Genomic DNA, 25240 nt, shown 5'->3' with positions numbered 1-25240 from the left:
AGCATAGAGTGCTTGTATCTAAACAAGCCATTGGTATGCTTTGCTATGGACGACTTAATGACCAGCTAGCATTTACTATATTTATCCAAAAAGAATCTCGCTTTCTTCTTGAAAAATTACGGGTGTAGTACATTTTCTTGAGAGAGTTAGAAAGCAACTAACATATCTGTATGTTCTGTCTGGGTCACTCCAGAAGCCAATACCAACCCAAAAAGAGAATCCAGACACACTGGTAAAAGGCAAAGGCAGTTTTATAAAATTCAAGAAAAACACAGGTAACAGAAAATGTCCTTACAAACAGGAAAATGCTGTATCTTCAGATATATTCACGAAGGCCAAAAGTCCATGCAGCAATACAGAATTCTTGCTGCCAAGCCAAGGCTGTAGATAGCAGACCTATACCTCCCACGGATCTTCCAAAGCTGCTGGGCCACAAGCCAGGAACAGAGACTCCGAGAAACAAGACAGGATAACGCCACGCCAAGCTGATAACACTCCACATGGCTTAAAGGGCTTGCCTGCCTTTTAAACCCTGCTGATGAGTACCACACCCAAACCCAGCTGTTTCTACTTCAATGGTGAAAATATCTCTTTAACTGCTCCTTTCGTTGCTCTGAACGTCGCTGTCTCATGTCAATGACAACTTGTGCGTCATCACCTAATGACTCCAAGCTACTGGCTGGGGAGAGCCCCCCCCCCCCGGGGCTCTCATGCTGTTCTCCTTCATCCCATTCCTGATTTTCCTCTCCCCCGTCCGACTGTTCAGCCCCCTCCTCTGCGCTGTCATCCTCCTCCGGGCATGGAGCCAGCAGAGACACAGCTGGTCCCTGAGCAGCCTCAGGCTGAATCACAACATCTGTATAACTGCTGAACATGAGTAAAGAAGTGGGAGTGCAAAGTGTGAATAGATAGACTAATCAAGGTTAGTCTTGATCACGTCTATCTATGTGCTTATTTAGTTTGTTCATTTGTTAGATTTATTTTGCACCTTTCTATCAGGAGGTCAAGGCGAAATACCTCCCATTTTTTCCCAAAACAACTGAGAGATTTTTTAATCTAAAAGACTGAATACACATATGTGAGTGTCTTACATGTATACATTTGTTGAGGGGAAAATACACTTCAGGATTGGTTTCCACAAGAGTTGTCCATGAAAATGTTGGAATGTTCCAGAATACATTGGGATAATTTTCTAGGCTACATGAACCCATGGGAGATGACTTAGTAGTGAGTACAGCTCATCTGTCTGGAACCCACATCACATTTCGGACATAAACAATCTAGAAAATGTCCAGAGATACTTTAGTAGAAGAGCCCTCCACTCGCAACAGAATACCGTATGCAACTAGACTTACAATCCTAGGTTTAGAAAGCTTAGAACTATGTCGCCTTAAACACAACCTAAGTATAGCCCATAAAATCATTTGCTACAACGTCCTTCCCGTCAATAACCAACTCAGCTTCAACCTCAACAATGCACAAACACACAACAGATACAAACTTAAAGTAAACCACTCCAAATTCGACTGCAGGAAATACAACTTTAGTAACCGAGTAGTTGATGTATGGAACTCATTATCTGACTCTGTAGTATCATCACCTAACCCCCCGAACTGTACCCTTAGAATATCCACTGTTGACCCCTCCCGATTCCTAAGAGGTCAGTAAGGGGCGTGCATAAGTGTACCAGAGTGCCTACCGTCCCCTGTCCTAATGTTTCTCTCTTACTGGTATCATGTTTATAAACATTGTTATATCTTTTGTATAGTGCCAATGCGTACTTGACAAAACAAATAAATAATAAATAAATAAAAAGTTCAGCTCACCCTGAATAGATCATTAACAATGGAATGAGTACTTAAGGGTATGTCTAGAACTATTATGGGTTGCTTGCAGCATATACAGTGATACCTTGTCTTACAAACTTAATTGGTTCCGGGACGAGGTTCTTAAGGTGAAAAGTTTGTAAGACGAAACAATGTTTCCCATAGGAATCAATGGAAAAGCGATTAATGCGTGCAAGCCCAAAATTCACCCCTTTTGCCAGACGAAGCACCCGTTTTTGCGATGCTGGGATTCCACTGAGGCTCCCCTTCATGGGAAACCCCAGCTCCAGACTTCTGTGTTTTTGAGATGCTGCAGGGGAATCCCAGCATCGCAAAAACGAGTGCTTTGCTGGCAACGGAAGTCCGGAGGTGGGGTTTCCCAGCAAAGGGGAGCATCAGTGAAATTGCAGCGTCGCAAAAACACCAAAGTCCTCGAACCCCTACCTCTGGACCTCTGTGTTTTTGCGATGCTGCGATTTCACTGAGGCTCCCCTCGCTGGGAAACCCCAACTCCGGACCTCTGTTGCCAGCGAACTGCTGGGATTCCCCTGCAGCATCACAAAAACATGGAAGTCCGGAGGTGAGGTTTCCCAGCTGTGGCAGTGGGTTTGTAAGGTGAAAATAGTTTGTAAGAAGAGGCAAAAAAATCTTAAACCCCGGGTTCGTATCTCGAAAAGTTTGTATGACGAGGCGTTTGTAAGACGAGGTATCACTGTACTTTGAAGATATCTGGATCTTTTTTAATGTTGTTACAATTTTGTGTTAGAGAACTATCAGTGGGCATTTGAACCTCTTACTGTGTAAGAATGTTATGAGTGAGCTGCCAAGTATCTTATTTTGTTCCTCTTTTTATTTTTGTTTTCCTGTTCCCAATTGGAGGAAATTAGGAAGAACAAAAAACTCTTCCCTCCTTGTCCTGGCCGGTCCCTTTCCCATCTCTCTCTCTTTCCCTATCTTCATGGAAGTAGAAAACTCGGAGAAGCAAACTTTTTATTTCAGCATGCTATTTCTGTAATTAAAAAATGTCCTTTTGAATCTGAAGCATCTCTTTCTGGATTGTTTTAACAGGCTTGGTTCTATTCACATGCACATATTCTACTAAATATAGACTCACTGTGCTGGAGAAACGGAAGAATCTCCTCTACACTTAGTTGCATAACAGTAATCATTTATACACTACTAAGTGCCATGCTACTGAGAATGGTTCTACTTATATAGAAACATAGAAGATTGATGGCAGAAAAAGACCTCATGGTCCATCTAGTCTGCCCTTATACTATTTCCTGTATTTTATCTTAGGATGGATATATGTTTATCCCAGGCATGTTTAAATTCAGTTACTGTGGATTTACCAACCATGTCTGCTGGAAGTTTGTTCCAAGCATCTACTACTCTTTCAGTAAAATAATATTTTCTCATGTTGCTTCTGATCCCAACTAACCTCAGACTGTGCCCCCTTATTCTTGTGTTCACTTTCCTATTAAAAACATGGAAGTTTTTCATGGCAGAAATATTTCTATGCTTAGAAATATTTTTCTCCATGCTTTTTTGGTCTTATATCATGCCAAGCCAATAACAAGTTGTTGGGATAAGTGATCTACTTTCAAATTAGGTAGAAAGGGATCATTTGGCATTGGTGGTTAATTTATTTTCTCTTTGCAGAATTCATTCTAGCTTCTAGAAGGAAATCACCCCTCTTTTATTAAATTCTTTATTCAGAAACAGGGCATATTTATTATAATGAAATGAATCCAATGCATTGGAAGATGAAAAAATTGGATATTTGAGAATAAATGTATTGAAGTATGAATAATATTTATGCTATTTTGAAATGATGAATTTTGATGCAAGTATTTTTGCTTTTATTAAGATTCAGTGTGATCTGTAGCGATTTCATAAGTACTATTTCTTTCTTTTTTGTTTTTTTTTGCATTTGTATGACAATTCTGTTATCCAGGTGGTATACTAAAGTAAAGGAAAGTTGTGAGGTTTTATGCCACATTTACTAATACTAATCTATTTAGGATAGTCACTTCTTAGTTGCGTATTCGACTCAGTGCGTCTTCTCTTTTACCCTTCTGAAATCTCTATTCTTCAAATCTGTTACATACATCTGTTACAATTTCTTTCCTCTCTTTTGAGGTCAATTTGGGGGGTTTTGGTGGGGAGGGGCTCCATATTGGTTATGTTGGTTATGACCTTTAAAGCCCTTCATGGCATTGGACCAGAATATCTCCGAGACCGCCTCCTGCCGCACGAATCCCAGCGACCGATTAGGTCCCACAGAGTGGGCCTTCTCCGGGTCCCGTCAACTAAACAATGTTGGTTGGCGGGCCCCAGGGGAAGAGCCTTCTCTGTGGCGGCACCGACCCTCTGGAACCAACTCCCCCCGGAGATTAGAACTGCCCCTACTCTTCCTGCCTTCCGTAAACTCCTTAAAACCCACCTTTGCCGTCAGGCATGGGGGAACTGAAACATCTCCCCCTGGGCATGTTTAATTTATACATGGTATGCTTGTGTGTGTGTCTGTTAGTATATGGGGTTTTTTAAATCTTCAAATATTTTAAATTTGTCGGATTATTTATGATTTGTTCCACTTGTTGTGAGCCGCCCCGAGTCTTCGGAGAGGGGCGGCATACAAATCCAAATAATAAATAAATAAATAAAATATTATTTGTTTACCTTAAACCAGTGTTTCTCAATTATTTTCTATTACGCCCCTTTAGGAAGAAGTAAACATTTCATGCCCCCCTCCAACTCTCTGCTGGGACGATTGTTTGCAATATTCAGCACAATTCGGCTGAAAAAACTCAAGCTACTTATCAGCATGATTGGGGTTTTTAAGGGACACCTTAATTTATTTGGCTTCATGCTGTCCACTGCTATCATTTTTAGACACAGTAAACATACCGGCCTTTCCTTGTCTCCCACCATAGTCACAGTGAAGCCAAGTGCTACATACCCTTTGTCATACAGTGTTCCCTCGCTTTTCGCGGGGGATGCGTTCCGAGACCGCCCGCGAAAGTCGGTAGAGATGCGGAAGTAAATACACTATTTTTGGCTATGAACAGTATCACAACACTTTAAACCCCTAAATTACAATTTTCCATTCCCTTAGCAACCATTCAGATTATTAATCACCATGTTTATTTATTAAAGTTTATTAAAAATATATATATATTAAAGGCTGACGAAAGTTTGGCAATGTCATATGATGTCATCGGGTGGGAAAAACCGTGGTATAGGGAAAAAACCTGCAAAGTATTTTTTAATTAATATTTTTGAAAAACCGTGGTATAGACTTTCCGCGAAGTTCGAACCCGCGAAAATTGAGGGAACACTGTATTTCATAATCTTAGTTTTCGGGGGACTTTCGTTTGTCTCATAATCTCCGTCTCTCTTCTCCTTTCTTTTCATCCCTCTTAAATATTTTTCCATACTGTCTCTTAAGGGTTTGTTATATGCACCTCATACAGTGGTACCTCTACTTACGAACTTAATTCGTTCTGTGACCAGGTTCTTAAGTAGAAAAGTTTGTAAGAAGAAACAATTTTTCCCATAGGAATCATGTGTGTGATTGGGGAAACCACAGGGAGGGTGGAGGCCCTGTTTCCTCGCAGGAGATTCCTAGAGAGGCCCCACGGAGGCTTCTCCCTGCCTTTTCCGGCCCTGTCTCCTCCCAGGAGATTCCTAGAGAGGCCTAACGGATGCTTCTTCCCGCATTTCCAGCCCTGTTTCCTCCCAGGACATTCCTAGAGAGGCCCCAGGGAAGCTTCTCCCTGCCTTTTCCGGTTACAGTTTCGGAGGCTCGGATTTGTAAGTGGAAAATGGTTCTTGAGAAAAGGCAAAAAAATCTTGAACACCCGGTTCTTATCTAGAAAAGTTCGTAAGTAGAGGCATTTGTAGGTAGAGGTACCATTATATCTCCTACTCGATGCTGTGTGCTATTGCTCGGTGCAACCCCACCCCCCTACTCTGCGGCAAAAAAACCCACATTCCCTGGGATCACATCCCCCACCCCAGCATTGCCCACTATTTGGGGAACACTGCCTTAAAACTGTCAGTTTTTATGACTTATGGTAGTAAGGATGGGGGAGAAGAGAGACTCATCTTATTTGAATGATCAGTATATTAATTACAAGCTGTTCAGTATTTATCAGATCATTTCTCTGCTATTCTAGTCTTTTCAGAGTCCTTTTTGTCTTTAGCTTTCGTCCTTTGATCTGTGCTTCAATTTAATATTCCCCTAAAATATGATTTGGTCTAGTCCAGCCATAGCTTTGTTTCAGCCGAAAATTAGCATATGGTAACTTTGCATATGCAAAACACAGCATCTGCAAAACACAGCATATGCAACTTTGTAGGGAAATGTAAGAATTAAGATATAAATGGGCTGTCAAGCTATATTCCTAAAATATAGGATTTGTCATTTTATGAAGATCTTGGTTTTATCAAGCCTGGGGCTTGGCAAAGAGGATAATCTTATGTAAATGGAAAGGAATATATTTTCCTGATGAATTCAGATAAGAGCCTTATCTATTTTTGAAAAGATTTTTGCTCTAAAAATAAGAACATAAAGCAATAGATTTCCATATGATTCAGACTGAATAGTAAGATTAAGTATTGGATTTATTCTATATTGATGGTAAATGAAAATTATATGGATATTTCTTATTTTTTTCTGTTACTCGTCCTCCCATAGTTTCTTTTTATTGTGTTTAATCACCTCTGTGTACATTTTTTTTCCATTACAAACTGCTACATTTTTATCAATATTGAAATTGCTTGGTATTCTACTGTTAATAATAATTTTAAAAATTAAAACAAATAAAAAAAATAGATACAAGTGCTTATGTGAAACTAGGAAAAAGAGTGTAATTGTAATAGATTTGATTGAAGTGGATTAATCTTATTGAGTGGAATGTGGAAATGAGAAATTAAGTTTAATTATTAATGAAAGGATTAAAATTCATGTCAAAAAGTATGAATTGGTATCATTAGGTAGTTGTGGATGTCCATAAAAGTCAGTATCTGGAGTAAACTTGAACTGAACGATATTAAAAATCTAGTACAGTGATACCTTGTCTTACAAACTTAATTGGTTCCGGGATGAGGTTCTTAAGGTGAAAAGTTTGTAAGATGAAACAATGTTTCCCATAGGAATCAGTGGAAAAACGATTAATGCGTGCAAGCCCAAAATTCACCTCTTTTGCTAGCCGAAGCGCCCGTTTTTGCGCTGCTGGGATTCTCCTGAGGCTCCCCTCCATGGGAAACCCCACCTCTGGACTTCTGTGTTTTCACGATGCTGCAGGGGAATCCCAGCATCGCAAAAACAAGTGCTTCGCTGGCAACAGAAGTCCCAGCGAAGGGAGCATCAGTGAAATTGCAGCATCGCAAAAACACTGAAGTCCTCGAAACCCCACCTCTGGAGCTCTGTTTTTGCGATGCTGTGATTTCACTGAGGCTCCCCTTGTTGGGAAACCCCACCTCTGGACTTCCATTGCCAGCAAAGCGCCCGTTTTTGCGCTGCTGGGATTCCCCTGCAGCATCGCAAAAACACGGAAGTCTAGAGGTGGGGTTTCCCATGGAGGGGAGCCTCAGGGGAATCACAGTAGCACAAAAACGGATGCTTCGCTGGCAATGGAAATCCGGATGCAGGGCATCCCAGCAGCGGCGGTGGGTTTGTAAGAAGAGGCAAAAAAATCTTAAACCCCGGGTTTGTATCTCGAAAAGTTTGAATGATGAGGCGTTTGTAAGACGAGGTGTCACTGTATATTAGTTTTGATAAAATTTGATTTGGTTAATGCTAACACTCAAATGACAAAGGAAGAACCAGGCTTAATTGAATGTAATTCTGGAGAAAAATGATTTGGTAAAATGACTTGAATGAATGGATGGGAATCAGATAAACATTGGGACTGTCCAGAGTTAAATAAAATGATGATTGTGTCAGGCCGAAACCATTTTTAATTGGGGTCTTTGGCCTGGCACACTTTATGCTATTTTAATATGCATGCTTTCCTGCAGGAATTTGGGAGGAGGAATTGCATGTCTGTATGTAGCAATAACAAATTGTTTCTAGCTAGTCAAGGTCATCTTTTGTCTTTGCCCTCCTGCACCTGGACAGAAGGAGGTGGGTGAATGTTGCTAGGTTGGCAGATGAAGATTGGTTAATGCGATGAACTTGGGGATATAGGACAAGGGCTTGAACTATCAACTTGGGTTTCTCCTAGATGTGCCAACATGGTTCTGCAAATAAATTGGAATTTTGAGGAATACTTTGCCCCAGATTCTGATTTAGTTTTGGATTCTATTTCAAACCCTGACAGGTTGCTTATCACATACTTGCTAAGAAACATGTGTTTGTCATGAATTCAGGGTTTATGTTTTAATCTGTTTACATGTACACATGGAAAAGGAAGGAATACAAGCAGTCCTCAAGTTACGACCACAATTGAGCCCAAAATATATGCTAAGGGGAAAATTTGTTGCCCTATTTTATGACTCTTCTTGCCACATTTGTTAAGTGAACCACTGCAACGGTTATATTAGTAACATGGTTGTTATGTAAATCTGGTTTTGTCATTGATTTTGCCTGTGAGAAGGTCACAAAAGATAACCACATGATTTTACAACTGTCATAAATGTGAACCTGTTGTCAAGCATCTGAATGTAAATTGAATGACCACGAGGATGTCACAACAGTCATAAGTGAAAAATGGTCATAAGTCACTTTTTTCTATGCTATTGTAACTTTGAATGGTCATTAAATGAGCTGTTGTTTAAGTCGAGGACCAGCTGTATAAATCAAAAAGCTTTACTGATTTGTTTATGATTGAAAGAGTTAGTGAACAATATAATGATGATGAGAGATCCTGAATGTGACACAAATATTCTTGACAGCTTTTGATTGCTTTTGGGGTGGAATCTAGGCATAGAAAGAAGGAAAAATTATGAAGGAAATAGAAGTAGAGGAAATTTATTTATTTATTTATTGATTGATTGATTGTATTTGTATGCTGCCCTTCTCCTCAGACTCGGGGCGGCTAACAACAGTAATAAAACAGCATATAACAATAATCCAATACTAAAAACAGTTAAAAACCCATTATTATAAAGCCAAACATACATACAGACATACCATGCATAAAATTGTAAAGGCCTAGGGGGAAAGCATATCTCAATTCCCCCATGCCTGGCGGCAGAAGTGGGTTTTAAGCAGCTTACGAAAGGCAAGGAGGGTGGGGGCAATTCTAATCTCTGGGGGTAGTTGGTTCCAGAGGGCCGGAGCCGCCACAGAGAAGGCTCTTCCCCTGGGCCCCGCCAAGCGACATTGTTTAGTTGACGGGACCTGGAGAAGACCCACTCTGTGGGACCTAACTGGTCGCTGGGATTTGTGCAGCAGAAGGCGGTCCCTGAGATAATGTGGTCTGGTGCCATGAAGGGCTTTATAGGTCATAACCAACACTTTGAATTGTGACCGGAAACTGATCGGCAACCAATGCAGACTGCGGAGTGTTGGTGTGACATGGGCATACTTGGGAAAGCCCATGATTGCTCTCGCAGCTGCATTCTGCATGATCTGAAGTTTCCGAACACTTTTCAAAGGTAGCCCCATGTAGAGAGTGTTACAATAGTCGAGCCTCGAGGTGATGAGGGCATGAGTGACTGTGAGCAGTGACTCCCGGTTCAAATAGGGTCACAACTGGTGCACCAGGCAAACCTGGGCGAACAGATGAAAGATATTTCTCTAATGTGAGCTGTGGATCGAGGAGGATGCCCAAGTTGCGGACCCTCTCTGAGGGAGTCTATGATTCTCCCCCCAAGGTAATGGACGGGGATTCTCCCCCCCAGGGAAATTGAACTTGAAGAAGATTCAGAACCATAGAGCTGGAAGGAGGAGAGAGAGATCAAACATGATGACCCTGTATGAAAAGTATTGGAAGACAGATTAGTGTTGTAACAAAAAGAATGAGAAGTGTTCATAAATAAATTTGATATGGAAACTGCTAGGAATGGAATAAAAATATAATGTACATATACCTTTAAAAATAATTAGAATGGGACGTATGAACAAGGTTAGTTATTTCTCATATTACATTACTAATTTTTGCATTGATAGGCTTGGGGGGATCTATTTAGATCTATTTCAGTTGTGTGTTTTTATGATAATCTGATTCTCTTAAATCAAAATTTACTCCGCATTTTACAGCAGGTAAAAAATATGAAAAAGAGATGCACTTGCAGGTTTAATGTTGGTGGATAAAGTTCTGTTTCTGTTGTCTTATAGTTTCTGCCTTAAAAAGTCTGGATTGTGTGTTTGAATATTTATTTTATTTATTTGTTTGTTTGTTTGTTTGTATTCCATGGTTAGTATTTTTATAAATGATTCCAACATAACTTTCTCCTCCTATTTTCCTAACAACAGCACCACTGTGAGGTGAGTTGGGATGATATAGACATTGAGCTATAATATATATTTAGTATTAAATATCCGTGCAGTAGAAATATTTCCTTGCGTGATTTTTCATTGTAGCCTTGCTTTCTTCCCATAGATTTTAATTGCCTTTCCAAATTTAATCACTATGAAAGACATCACATTCTTGTCATATTGATGTTGGCATATTCTTCTGATGTGAGTTAAGAACTGCCAAATATTTTCTGTTTAATTCCCAAATGTTTATATTTTAATTACTGGTAATATTACTTGATAGTGAGATTGTTCAGTACTTAGCGTTTTATTGTTATGCTCTCTGCTATTATTAGGCGTTCTGGAAGAAGCAGAATTCTACAACATTGGGTCTCTAATCAGACTAATAAAAGACAGACTGGAGGAAAAGGATTACACCATAACCCAGGTAGGTTGGGAAATGTCAGGATTATATTTAAGAGAAATTGAAAATAAAAGTGCCCAGAATGTTAAGTTGCATTTTACAAAACAATTGAACAAGGGGAAGAGCCTTCTCTGTGGCGGCCCCGGCCCTCTGGAACCAACTCCCCCCGGAGATTAGAACTGCCCCCACCCTCCCTGTCTTTCATAAAGTACTCAAGACTCACTTACGCCGCCAGGCATGGGGGAGTTAAGATATTCCTTCCCCCTAGGCCATTACAAGTTATGCATGGTATGTTTGTGTATATGTTTGGTTTTATAACAAGGGTTTTTAGTTGTTTTATTAATTGGATTGTTACATGTTGTTTTTTATCATTGTTGTTAGCCGCACCAAATCTGTGGAGAGGGACAGCATACAAATCCAATAAATAATAATAACAACAACAACAACAGTATTGTAACATTGATAAATGTTATAACACTGGGAATAGAAAAGCCAGCATTTCATTGTTAAAGCAGGGACTGTTTTAACTCAGTTAATTTTGGGGTATTTATTATTCAGTGTTAAGTATGCAATTGGAAAGAATGATTCTTGAAAATTCAGTACTGTACATATTTTTTGGGGAAAATATATGTGGGAGCTGTGAAAAGGCAGTACCCTTGGCACCTGGACTTTGATTGTTGTTAAGAGGGAAGTGAGAAACTAGAAAACCACCTAGGATTTGGTATATTAAGATACTTGTCTATATATCTTCTATTTTGTCTGGCAGCAATTCTCATACAGTACTGCAGCTTTTCCCAACCAGGTGCCTTCCAGATGTGTTGGCACAATTTCAGTTTCAATCTCAACTGATCAAAGCCATATGGGCTGGGAATTCTGGGAAATGAAATCCCAGCCCATCTGGAGGTTACTGAAATCTGTACTTCTAGATCTCTTTTAACTGGAGCTAATGACTAAATCTTTTAAGGCAGATTGCGCTTTTAATTCTCATGTGTGGGCTTGCTCTGAATCGCCACGTGAGAATAGCACAAAATTGTTTCACTTCGAGGCATGAAATTTTCAGGCTTGAAATTTCATATCCCTCTCCTCCTTTCAAGTTCAGAACTGCTCACTCCTTTTGCCTTATAATGAACCACATCATTCACATAACAGCACTACTTATTTTGACTGGCAGAAAAGTCTGGATATTTAACCCTTAGCTCAGCCCTGCCACAAGATGATCACTTGGTGAGCTATATTATTATTATTATTATTTATTAGATTTTTATGCCGCCCCTCTCCGAAGACTCGAGGCAGCTATAGGTCTTCTCCTTGCTCATCTAAAACTTTTCAATTTAATGCCAGAATACTTACGGGACCGCACGAATCCCAGCAGCCTATTAGGTCCCATAGAATTGGCCTTCTCTGGGTCCCGTTGACTAAACAATGTTGTCTGGCGGGACCTAGGGGAAGAGCCTTCTGTGTGGTGGCCCCGGCCCTCTGGAATCAAATCCCCCCGGGAGATTCGAACTGCCCCCACCCTCCTCGCTTTCCCCCAAGACTCTGAAGACTCATTTATGTCGCTGGGCATGGGGAGACTAATGCGCCCCCTTCTGACTAATAAGATTTGAGTATGGTATGATTGTGTAGTATTGATTGTTTTTTAATGATGGCGGGATTTTAATTTTGGTTTTAACTATTAGATTTGTACTATACAGTGATCCCTCGATTAGCACGGTCTCGATTAGCGCGAAACGCTGCAACGCGGTTTTTCAAAAAATATTAATTAAAAAATAAGTCCGCGCTAGTTCTCTCTCTCTTTCTCTCCCTGTTGCCGGCGTGGTATATGAGAGAGAAAGAGAGAGGCAGAGGTCGGGCGCATTACCGGGAGGTGGAGGCGGCGTGGGGACGCTGGGTGCCGGGGACACCGAGGAGGGGGTGGACGTGGCCTCTCAGCTGCAGAGCCGAACAAGGGCGGAGGCAACGGTGGAGTCCGGCGCTGGGGCCATGCGGGGCCGCTCATCCAGGGGGGCGTGGACTGGCAAGTCGCCCTCCTTTCTCTTTCTTTCTCTCTCTTATACCACACCGGTAACAGGGAGAGAAAGAGAGAGAGCGGAGGGCACCTTGCCGGTCCACGCCCCCCTAGATGAGCGGCTCCGCATGGCCCCAGCGCCGCCCAGGCAAAGGGGAAACCCCAAGATCGCTTGCCGCTTGCCGTATTGCAGCTTGGAGCCTTGCTTCACCTCCTTCGCTGCAATACGGCAAGCGGCAAGCAATCTTGGGGTTTCCCCTTTGCCTGGGCGGCGGGAAGACCAAGGGAAGGTTCCTTCAGCCGCCCAACACCTGATCCGCTCCGCAGCGCGGCAGCAGCGAGGAGCCGAAGATGGGGTTTCCCCTTTGCCTGGGCAACGGGGAAACCCCATCTTCGGCTCCTCGCTGCTTCCGCGCTGCGGAGCAGATCAGCTGTTGGGCGGCTGAAGGAACCTTCCCTTGGTCTTCCCCGCCGCCCACACGCAAACTCCACCATCTGCGCATGTGCGGCCATGAAAAAAATGGCGCGCATGCGCAGATGGTGGTTTTTACTTCCGCACCACTATAACGCGGAAATCGATTAGCGCGGGAGGTCTTGGAACGTAACCCCCGTGCTAATCGAGAGATCACTGTACTATTATTGTTATTGTTGTTGTGAGCTGCCCCGTGTCCTCGGAAAGGGGCGGCATACAAATCTAATTAATAATAATAATAATATTAATAATAATAATAATAATAATTATTATTATTATTATTATTATGCCCATCTGCAGATGTTTCAACAACTGTCGATTGCTTCTGTGTTTTCCATAGCACACAGCACTGATGGCAAACCTTTTTTGGTTCGTGTGCCAAAAGGTGTCTAGGTGTGCTAGCATGCGTGCATGTGCCCACATCCCTTCCCTCTCCCCCATTGCATGCACAAACCCCACGCTTCCCCCGGCACATGCGCACAGGCCTTACTGAAGCCTGGTAGGTGAAAAAAATGCCCAAACGGGCAAACCGGAAGTTCGGGGAAAATGCACTTCCGGTTTGCCATTGTGCTATTTTTTGTACTCTGGAGAGTTCAGGGAAGCTTCCTGAAGCTCTGGAGTGTGAAAAACAGCACAATGGGCAAACCGGAAGTTCAGAAACTTCCAGTTTGGGCATTATACTGTTTTTTTGCACTTTGGGGCCTCAGGAAGCTTCCCTAAACCGTCTGGAGTGCAAAAAAACAGCACAACAGCAAACTAGAAGTGCATTTTTCCAAACTTCCGGTTTTCCCGTTGGGCGATTCTTTTGCTTCCAGGGCTTCAGGGAAGTTTCCCTGAAGCATCCAGAGGGTGAAACGGCCTTTCCCAAGGCTGAACATCAGCTGGCCCACTCGCATGTGTGCTGGAGCTCACACAGGGCAAAGTCTTGTGTGCCCTCCAATAGGGTGCCATAGGCTCGCCCTCACAGGCATAGAGCCATGAGGGCGAACCCATGGTATTCGTACCAGAGGTGGCATGCAGAGCCCTCTCTGTGGGCACATGCGCATCAACAGCTGCTCTTCTTATGGTTTCTGTCGAGCTGGTCTTCATGGGCACTGGAAAACGACCCATAAAAATAGCCAAAAAGCTGTCCCCCAAACAGGCGTGTGCGCGCTGTTGTCAACATTCTAGCGTGCAAATGCACACACATTCTGTTTTGGGCATTTGGTGTCGAAAAGGTTTACCATCACTGGCATAGAGTTTTCTTCACTAGCACCCAGAATTGAGGATGGGAAGCAACTGTCTGGCTTTGTTTATTAATAGAAGATCTGGACAGGTAGGCAGGAAAGTCCTTGCTGATATGATCTGTTGTTCCTTGTTCTCTTTCTTCTAGGTGCCACCAAAGCACGTCTACAGGGTACTGCAATGTCAGGAGGAAGAGCTCACACAAATGGTTTCTACAATGTCAGATGGGTGGCGCTTTGAACAGGTATGCAAGGTTATCTCAATTCAATTCAATTCAATTTATTGGATTTATATGCCGCCCCTCTCTGAAAACTCGGGGCGGCTAACAGCAGTCATGAACAATATACATGAATAATATACAGTAAAAATCCAATACTAAAAACTAACTTAAAACCCCTTAATGTATAAAACCAGCATACGTACAAACATACCATACATACAGTTGTATCAGCCTAGGGGGAGAAGAAGTCTTAATTCCCCCATGCCTGGCGGCAGAGGTGGGTTTTGAGTAGCTTACGAAAGGCAAGGAGGGTAGGGGCAGTTCTAATCTCTGGGGGGAGTTGGTTCCAGAGGGCCGGGGCCGCCACAGAGAAGGCTCTTCTCCTGGGTCCCGCCAAGTGGCATTGTTTCGTTGACGGGACCCGGAGAAGACCCACTCTGTGGGACCTAACTGGCCGCTGGGATTCGTGCGGCAGAAGGCGGTCTCGGAGATATTCTGGTCCTATGCCATGAAGGGCTTTAAAGGTCATAACCAACACTTTGAATTGTGACCGGAAACTGATCGGCAACCAATGCAGACTGCGGAGTGTTGGTGTGACATGGGCATATTTAGGAAAGCCCATGATTGCTCTCGCAGCTGCATTCTGCACGATCTGAAGTTTCCGAACACTTTTCAAAGGTAGCCCCATATCTCATTTCTTTATTAAATTTATTAAACGATTATGAATATATATGTCCCAGTGTAGAATTTGACAGCGATTTCGGAATCTTCAACTTTTTAAAAAATTGAATATGTAGTTATGTGGATGCAGCAAAGTCCCTGATCAAGACAATGTCTTCAGAGGGGCTAAGAGCAACCCAGCCGTGTGGGATCACTCACAAATGCGAATCCTAGAAAGAAGACTTGGACACATTTTCTCTCTGGGTGAAGTGACACAGTATAGAGTTCTGTACCTCTTTTTATTTGGGAGCATAAGCAAATGGGGATAATTACACGTACATGTCAAGTGATACACAAACATCCAATAACATAACTTCAAAAATGACATATCTTTGAGTCCTTCCTTTTCCCCAGATACCACAAACCAATTTCCTTGAAACTTTTCCTTTGAGCAAATGTTTCTCACACCTAATTTCTCTGAAGCCTTCTGCCTTATCACAACCAATCTCCTTTATCACAGTCTCGTCCTGTTTTTGCTTCAGGCAATGTAAATCTCCCCCTTTGATCGTATAACGTCCTGTCTGGAGTGATGTAAACTTGTTTATCAGTGAGATGTTTATTGAGCCCTTTTTTGGTCAGTTGTTTCCCTGTTGTAATTCACCAGAAATACAGACTAAGCAGTTAGTACCGTCCTATCCTGGCTATAATAGAATCAGGGTAAGCAGAGCATTTTTATGCTAGAGGTCCAGATATATATGATATACAGTGTTCCCTCGATTTTCGTGGGTTCGAACTTCGCGAAAAGTCTATACCACGGTTTTTCAAAAATATTAATTAAAAAATACTTCGCGGTTTTCCCCCCTATACCACGTTTTTTTCTGCCCGATGACATCATATGTCATCGCCAAACATTCACCTTTAATAAATATTTTTTTAATAAACTTTAATAAATAAACATGGTGAGTAATAATTTAAATGGTTGCTAAGGGAATGGGAAATCGCAATTTAGGGGTTTAAAGTGTTAAGGGAAGGCTTGTGATACTGTCCATAGCCAAAAATAGTGTATTTACTTCCGCATCTCTACTTCGCGGAAATTCGACTTTCGCGGGCGGTCTCGGAACGCATCCCCCGCGAAAAGTGAGGGAACACTGTAATCCTATTCTAACATTTATGCTATACTGCAACATAGTTAGGCGTCACATGTGCATCTCTCTTGGCTCTTACAAGTAATTCACGCACCAGATTCAAAGAAGGAAAATAAACATGCTATCGACCTAATAAACTTTATTAGTCATTCCCACCACCCCCACTTCTGACTGCTTGCCTTGGAATAAGTTCCATTAAACTGTATGGTGCTTTACTTTTTAATAAACCTGTGTTGTTGTGCAAAACTTGTCATGCAATCCTGTGCCTGATTATCAGAGTTTCCCATTGTTTTCAGTGCTTTTTAATAAGCGCAGGTAAGATTGTAGGCATAAATAGTGAATTGGCAATACAGTGTTCCTTCGATTTTCGCGGGTTCGAACTTCGCAAAATGTCTATAACACGGTTTTTCAAAAATTTTAATTAAAAAATACTTCGCGGTTTCCCCCCCTGTACCACGGTTTTTCCCACCCGATGACGTCATATGTCATTGCCAAACTTTCGTCTGCCTTTAAAAAACATTTTTTAAAAATAAACTTTAATAAATAAACATGGTCAGTAATAATCTAAATGGTTGCTAAGGGAATGGGAAATTGTAATTTAGGGGTTTAAAGTGTTACGGGAAGGCTTGTGATACTGTTCATAGTCAAAAATAGTGTATTTACTTCCGCATCTCTACTTTGCGGAAATTCGACTTTTGCAGGCGGTCTCGGAACGCATCCCCCGCGAAAATCGAGGGAACACTATACTCCCAATTCTTAGACTATATAAGCTTAAGATTTATAGATTTTTCAGGTCCTAGAACATTCCAAACTTAATTCGAGATCAAGGGGAAATATTCCTTAGCTCTGTTAAATGTTAAGGAGTATGCAGAGTAATCTCTTAGTAGTCAAAGATACACATAGACAGAGGAAACATGGAGGTTTTGCAGAAAGCTAGCTGATAACCCAGATATACTAGTAATAATTCAGTAATACAATCCAGATACATTCAGTATACAAAATTACTTTGGCAAATATCTTAGTCAAGAACAATCCTAGTCATATACAATTACATCAGTCTATAACAAGCGGTGGGCTACGAGCCGGAACCCTAAATTGCACTCACCGCCACGGCTCGTACGTTCTTGCGGGACCAGCATGATTTTGCTGTTGCACCTGTGGGGGAAGCAAAATCACGCACGGAACTGCAGGTAAACCTCCCCGAAACACGGGTGCAATTTTGCTACCTCCACAGGTGCAGCAGCAACAGGGGGAGAGAGCCGCGCCACCTCCGAGCCCAAAATTTCCCCGCCTCGGGAATGGCGTTGCAAGCAAAAGGAGGCGGGGAATCCAATTTGCTTGCCGCCCAGGCTGGGATTCCGGGGGCGGGGCTTTGACATCACAGAGACTCCTTCCTGGCCCGTGGCTTTATTTCCTGTTTTGGTTCTACAACATAGTCACAAAAACACACTAGCAGAGAATAGCTGAGAGAGAGAGCGAATCATGCTTTTGGCTCCCTCTTATGGCAATCTGTAATATTAGCTCTTAAAGCAATAGTGCTCTAATGCATGTAAGCATACATTGTTGGTTTGTGTTATATATTGGCAAACCCAACTAGTTATATACATAGTACTAGCAAGCTCTTTCTATGGCGTGATAAAAATATTTTGACAGATTGAATCTTTTCTGGCTCTGTTGAAAAACACGGTTAACATTTCTTTTGCTTCTTGTCATATAAAGACCACTGTGGAGGACAAATGAACCAGTAGTGTGTTCTGAAGCTCTTTACTACCAGTTTGTGTGCGTGCTTGCGTGCACATGTGATGCTACTGCGCATGTGCAGAAGCATCCCAGGTGGGTGCGCGGAGCCTCCCGCCAGCAGCATTACTGGTTCTTAGAACTAGGCTGAATCGGGAGCAACCCTATTTGGACCAGGAGTCACTGCTCACAGTCACTCATGCCCTCATCACCTCGAGGCTCGACTACTGCAATGCTCTCTACATGGGGCTACCTTTGAAAAGTGTTTGGAAACTTCAGATCATGCAGAATGCAGCTGCGAGAGCAGTCATGGGCTTCCCCAAATATGCCCATGTTACACCAACACTCTGCAGTCTGCATTGGTTGCCAATCAATTTCTGGTCACAATTCAAAGTGTTGGTTATGACCAATAAAGCCCTTCATGGCACCGGACCAGATTATCTCAGGGACCGCCTTCTGCTGCACGAATCCCAGCGACCAGTTAGGTCCCACAGAGTTGGCCTTCTCCAGGTCCTGTCAACTAAACAATGTCGTCTGGCAGGACCCAGGGGAAGAGCCTTCTCTGTGGTGGCCCCGGCCCTTTGGAACCAACTCCCCCCAGAGATTAGAATTGCCCCCACCCTCCTCGCCTTTCGTAAACTTCTTAAAACCCACCTCTGCCGTCAGGCATGGGGAACTGAGATATTCTTTCCCCCTAGGCCTTTACAATTTACGCATGGTATGCCTGTATGTATTTTTGGTTTTTATAATAAGGGTTTTTTTTTTAGTTATTTTAGGATTGGATTGGATTGTTACATGCTGTTTTTATCATTGTTGTTAGCCGCCCCTAGTCTACGGAGAGGGGTAGCATACAAATCCAATAAATAAATAAAAAATAAAATAAATAAATAAACCCACCAATTGTAATATTTGCCCTTTTCAGACCAGAAATGTTCTCAAATTTTGCATCATAACAAGCCCTCATTCATCATTTTTCTACAGTTGGTGAATATTGGGTCATCCTATAACTATGGGAGTGAGGATCAATCAGAATTCCTGTGTGTCGTCTCGAAGGAACTGTGCAGCTCACCCAGTGGCCTCTGTCCCGAGCCCAGCCGGAAGCTTAAGGTTAGAACAGTCCTTAACATCCTGAAATTTAAATGATTTATGTTCTAAACTCTTTTCCGCTATCAAATGGCAAATGGGCTAAGGCTTGCTCTTTGTTGTTCCCTATCAACTCCAGCCTAGTTTTAGAAATGTTTATTTCTAAGCCAATGGTCCGTTTTTTCTGTCATTTAAAAATATTATTATTGGAGTGAGTGAAAACTCTTTACAAGGCAAGATGGAGCAGAATTACATTTTTGATATCTATTTGCTTTCATAAATATGATAATCCAAAATTCAAATAAAATTGTAGTTCTTCAGAATTGCAAGCATTTTGCTTACATCTGCATGGTATTGTCCTGCTTGCTTTTCTGTTACCTGATATTCTAGAGTGAGGGATATTCTGAGTGAGGCAATTAGTCCCAAGTTCTTCATTGACGAAATATTAATCACATAATGTGTTTATGTATCTATATCAGTGTTTCCCAACCTTGGCAACTTGAAGATATTTGGACTTCAACTCCCAGAATTCCCCAGCCAGCATTCGCTGACTGGGGAATTCTGGGAGTTGAAGTCCAAATTTTTTCAAGTTGCCAAGGTTGGGAAACACTGTATTAGAGTGCCATTTTGTGTCATTTTGGTTGGTGGTGTGCCCCAGGATTTTGTAAATGTAAAAAATGTGCCGTGGCTCAAAAAAGGTTGAAAATCACTGGATTAGAAGACTTCCAAGGTCCCTTCCAACTCTATCATTCTTTTATTTCCTGGTCTTAAAATTATTATGTCCGCCTTTATGCTATCCCAGTTAACAAAACCCAAAGCTGGAGCTCTGTCCCTTTACAAAAGAGCTGGTGATATTCCTATTTCTGTTGTTCCTTCCTTAGGTGCCGCCAGCTGCAACACAGAATCCCGAGGAAGACCCCGAACAAGAACAGCAGAATGACGAGGAACTGCAGCTGCAAGGGGTTGAGGGGCAGGAGGAGGCACCACCAGTGCAAGCCGATGGTGGAGAAGCTTCAAAAGAGGGTGCATGGAATGCCTGTGTGGGCATCAAGCAATATACAGAAGCTTAAGGCTGGTGAGAGATGGGAGGAAACTGTGCATTTGACAGCTGTTGCACTTTGGTCTAAACCAGTGGTTCCCAACCTGGGTTTTTTGGGCCATGCCCTACCTAAGCATCTCTAAAATCCTGATGCCCCGCCTCCTGGGAATATAATTTTTAGTTTTCAAAAAATGAACTCCTACTCACGCGGAGGAAGCCTTAAAGGCCATTAACTTGGTTTAAACAAGGTTGTCCCCATTAAAAATCAAATTGCCCCCCTATGGGGCGTGGGCCCCACATTGGGAACCACTGGTCTAAACTATTTTAATACTAAATTTGTAGCACGCTCCATCAACCCAAGATCCCACTAATTCTTTTTTCCCCTTGTGACCTTTTAGCGGCCTTTTGCTTTCTGCTCTTTCCATTTTGCACTCCTTCTCCTTTTCTCGTTAATTTTTTTTTAATCTTTGATCTTTCTTCCAATCCTGTCTTTTCTTCCACGAGCCAAGAATCCTGCATTGTAGGCTAGTTTAGACTTTTCCCTTTGGGCCTCTCTTTCCCCATTCTGTTTTGATAAAGACAACACACCATCGTCACGGCTTTTGTCTGTGACTCACCTGGCACCTTCCTTTTTCTTGGATTTATTTTAAGAAATATATATTTTTTGAGATATAGGTATCTGGACTGAGACCATTTTGAATTTGTCTTCCAGAATAAGCCTCATGATTCTGAGAAATGGCGTATCACACTAGAAGATTAGAGGCAGGAGAAGAAGGGCTGTTAAATGATTTCCAAACATACAAAGCAGCCTTTTTCAAAAAAATGAGATGGAGTGTGAGCATTCTGACTTGGCTGTATCTTTTTCTTATGGGTAGTACTTTTCCAGGGTCTCATACAAAAGTCTTTTCTACCTCTGTTCTTTGAGATATCATTAACTGGAGAAGCTAGAAACTAAATTTGGTTGTGTGCTACGCTTTTGGCAGCTGCACATCCTCCCATCACCAACAATATGTTGTTACTTATGTTGTGATCTAAAAGAAAAACCAAAGTTTCGTATTGCGTTGGAAAAAAAAATCAATCTGTCTTTGCTGAGGGTAAGTTTCGCAATCTGCATTTTCTTACTATCTTCGTTACTCAACTTTATCAAGGCACCTCCTGTTTCTTGTCAATCTTCCTATTACCCGGAAACCAGAATGTTGCGTAATGTAATGTACAGTGGTACCTCTACTTACGAACTTAATTCGTTCCATGGCCAGGCTCTTCAGTAGAAAGGTTTGTAAGAAGAAGCAATTTTCCCCATAGGACTCAATGTAAAAGCAAATAATGTGAGCGATTGGGGAAACCACAGGTGGAGGCCCTGTTTCCTCCCAGGAAATTCCTAGAGAGGCCGCACAGAGGCTTCTCCCCGCCTTTTCCGGCCCTGTTTCTTCCCAGGAGATTCCTAGAGAAGACCCATGGAGGCTTCTCCCTGCCTTTTCCGGTTACAGTTTCGGAGGCTCGGGTTTGTAAGAGGAAAATGGTTCTTGAGAAGAGACAAAAAAAAATTTGAACACCCAGTTCTTATCTAGTAAAGTTCATAAGTAGAGGCGTTCTTAGTTAGAGGTACCATTGTATCTCTTTCCTGGACAGCAGTGGGTTTTGCTAATGCTTCTGCTGGGAAGACTGTCTCATTTCCTGTTTGAGTCCTGCCTGCCTCAGGAAGTACATTACGTCTCAACTCTATCATACACTCCCTCTACCTTGGCTGTTTTTCCAGCTCCAGTGTCCCCTCCTTCCCCCCTTCCTTTTTGGCCCTTCTCTTTTCCATTTGTTCCTATAAACTCTGCCATGGACAGCAATAGCCGTGTATTGTTTGTGGAAGTATCTCCCCAATGGCTGGGGTCAAACAAGGGCTGGCCTTCAGTGGCACATCAGTGCTTTGCCTTGTTTTCTCTCCCAAGATGTCTCCTGAGTCAGTGACCACACACTATGCAGCCCCATACTTGGTGGGACCCCATAAGGTAACCACATGCCTTGGGGCAAATTGGGAGACAAAATAGGCTAAGGGTATAGCTCATCTTCTCATCCTATATCTTAAAAACCAGGACTTCCCAGTTGCCAACTCCCACTGTTCAATGTACTCAGGTATCTCCCCTCAGGACTGGCTAGTCCCCCAAACCACCAGGTGCTTCCAAAAACAAATAATAATAATAATAATAATAATAATAATAATAATAATAATAATAATAATAATAATAATCAGATTTTCCTGCACATTTCAAGAAAGGCTGCAAATCTCTTGGGCCCAAGAACCCAGAATCTTTCCCTCCCTCAATATTCAAAGACATTCAGTCATATTCTTGAAGTAGAAAAGAATTGTGAGGATGACTCCTCCATGCTCTTGAAACCTCATAATTTCCCCCCAGACTAGAATGTCTCATACCTCTACTGTGAATGTCCCTGTGACAGAAATTGATTTTCATTTCACAAAGATGTGAAAGATGGACCCACAAATCCCTGATCCCCGAAGATAGGAAAATGGGGGATCCCCCAACACAAAGCAAATATGTTCCCAGCTATAAGAACCACCACCTTTGTGAGGGAAAAGGCAGAATTTACGCTTTCCCCTCTTAGGATATTTGTGACAGCATAATGCAACAGTATGCAATATTAAAAAGCTTGACTATAGTTGTTCATTTAGTATATTTCTCAATTCTAACACAGCTAAATAGAGGCACACGTTGCTGATCAATCCAATTTCCCCAAATAACAGAAGCAGAGATGTTATCTAAATAAATTATCAGTTGCTGAAGTTGTTTTGAAGGTCCTTGACTTGATTTCCTAGCATGGAAAAAACAGAGAAGTATGAGGCAAAAGTATCAAATGAAATCTAATAAATAAGCTCTTAAACTCTTCCTGCACTCTTGGCATTAACTCTTCACTCAGAGATCTTCTGTTTCACAGCATTTATAGTCTTACACCTTAGTCAGCTATTTTTAATCAATCCTGTTATAAATATGGTTACAATTTCCAAATGTGGAAGATTGTGGAAGATTCTTTTTTATTTCATTATTATTATAAATTATATTATAAATTATATTATAATATTATTATAAATAACTATAAAGCAGCGAATAATACTCCTTCCTCATTGTTGTTTCCCAACAATAATCTTGGTCTGAGAAAGAATGACTGCCCCAAAATCACCCAGTCAGCTTTTATGTCTAAGGTAGAACTAGAATTTATAGTTTCCTGGGTTTTTAGCCTGGGTGCCTTAGCCATAGAAACATAGAAGACTGACGGCAGAAAAAGACCTCATGATCCATCTAGTCTGCCCGTATACTATTTTCTGTATTTTATCTTAGGATGGATATATGTTTATCCCAGGCAGGTTTAAATTCAGTTACTGTGGATTTACCAACCACGTCTGCTGGAAGTTTGTTCCAAGGATCTACTACTCTTTCAGTAAAATAATATTTTCTCACGTTGCCTTTGATCTTTCCCCCAACTAACTTCAGATTGTGTCTCCTTGTTCTTGTGTTCACTTTCCTATTAAAAACACTTCCCTCCTGGACTCTATTTAACCCTTTAACATATTTAAATGTTTCGATCATGTCCCCCCTTTTCCTTCTGTCCTCCAGACTATACAGATTGAATTAATTAAGTCTTTCCTGATACGTTTTATGCTTAAGACCTTCCACCATTCTTGTAGCCCGTCTTTGGACCCGTTCAATTTTGTCAATATCTTTTTGTAGGTGAGGTCTCCAGAACTGAACACAGTATTCCAAATGTGGTCTCACCAGAGCTCTATATAAGGGGATCACAGTCTCCCTCTTCCTGCTTGTTATACCTCTAGCTATGCAGCTAAGCATCCTACTTGCTTTTCCTACTGCCCGACCACACTGCTCACCCATTTTGAGACTGCTCACCCATTTTGCCACTAGACCAAACTGGCTCTCTAGTACTTTACAAGTGGCACTTCTTGGTACTTTTAATCTTTTCATCATTCCTTGTTATTCATTGCTTTAGTGTACGCATTCATCCTCTTGAAATTCCAAGCAACCTTGGTTTTGGATGGATATATTTATTAAACTAAATATTTATCATATAGTTTATTAAATTTATTATCATTAGGATTATTGGAAGAGGTCATTTGCCTTCTACAAAATGTATACATTCAACTGAAATACCAATTGTCTATGTATCAGCTAACTCAAATCACTTTCCCAGTATACTTGTGCTACTTCAGTCACGGCCAAGGTTTTACTCTGTGATTATGAGAAAACTGAATCCAAATTATGTCAATAAATCCAACGGGGAAAAGGAGAAGCTCACACAAGTTATGAACAACTAGCTAAGGCTGCTGCTTTCATGGTAGATTCTTAGCCCAGAGGTAAGGCAGGTAGGAAGTAATTGCCTCAAGGAAGTAATGGTGGCTGACAAACAGGAATGTAATTCTAAATTCAAATTGGGCCTAATATTGGGTGTGTATATATGGTAATTTCGGTCAGTTGGAGGTAAGGACACACCCTGGAAAGAAAAGTTGATTGTCATTACTCTGTACATGAATCCTTTGCTTTATGGCCACTTTTTACTAGAACCAAATTGTAATCCTTTTATTCTGCCCCAGTTCCAGGATTTAGTTAAAAAGGATTGCCACATCCTACATGTTAGATGACCAGTCAAAAACCTACCTGAGCAGAATAGAAGAATTCAGACTCTACTTTTCTTGGGATAATTTCTCAGAACTATAAATGCACATTATCCATACTCACCAGGTAGATAAAAGCTTGCATCGGACTTCCCCATGAGACCTAGAACAAGGATGCCCTTTAGGGAGCTCTGGGCCACTCACTGAGAAGAATAGCCCCTTTGGCTGCCCCCAGGGATAGTGCCCACTTGGAAGACAATCTGTGGGGTTTCCCTGTAGAACTCTGTGTCTTTCTTTATAAAACAGTGTGAACCTCGCTTGCATCTCTTGGCCAAAAGCATTTTAAAAATTACAGAAGATAA

The 25240-nt window shown here is 41.7% G+C and overlaps 1 protein-coding gene across 2 annotated transcripts in view; it reads left to right on the top strand.

Moving 5' to 3' along the window:
- The window catches only part of KCTD17 (potassium channel tetramerization domain containing 17), a 227519-nt gene that overhangs the window by 19571 nt on the left and 182708 nt on the right, over positions 1 to 25240 (top strand). Inside the window, exons 3-6 of one of the 2 annotated variants that reach the window (XM_070756187.1) lie at positions 10593 to 10684; positions 14513 to 14608; positions 19108 to 19233; positions 20091 to 20284. In XM_070756187.1, coding sequence (XP_070612288.1) covers positions 10593 to 10684; positions 14513 to 14608; positions 19108 to 19233; positions 20091 to 20279 — 503 coding nt within the window. In that variant the 3' untranslated portion in view covers positions 20280 to 20284. Of the gene's footprint in view, positions 1 to 10592; positions 10685 to 14512; positions 14609 to 19107; positions 19234 to 20090; positions 21333 to 25240 lie in introns of those variants that run through there. The other variant, XM_070756186.1, reaches the window with a different exon arrangement.

This window comes from Erythrolamprus reginae, chromosome 6 (assembly GCF_031021105.1).
Source record: "Erythrolamprus reginae isolate rEryReg1 chromosome 6, rEryReg1.hap1, whole genome shotgun sequence".
Lineage (NCBI taxonomy): Eukaryota > Metazoa > Chordata > Lepidosauria > Squamata > Dipsadidae > Erythrolamprus > Erythrolamprus reginae.
Note: the sequence above shows the minus strand (reverse complement) of the source record. Positions and strands in the feature narration are given on the sequence as shown.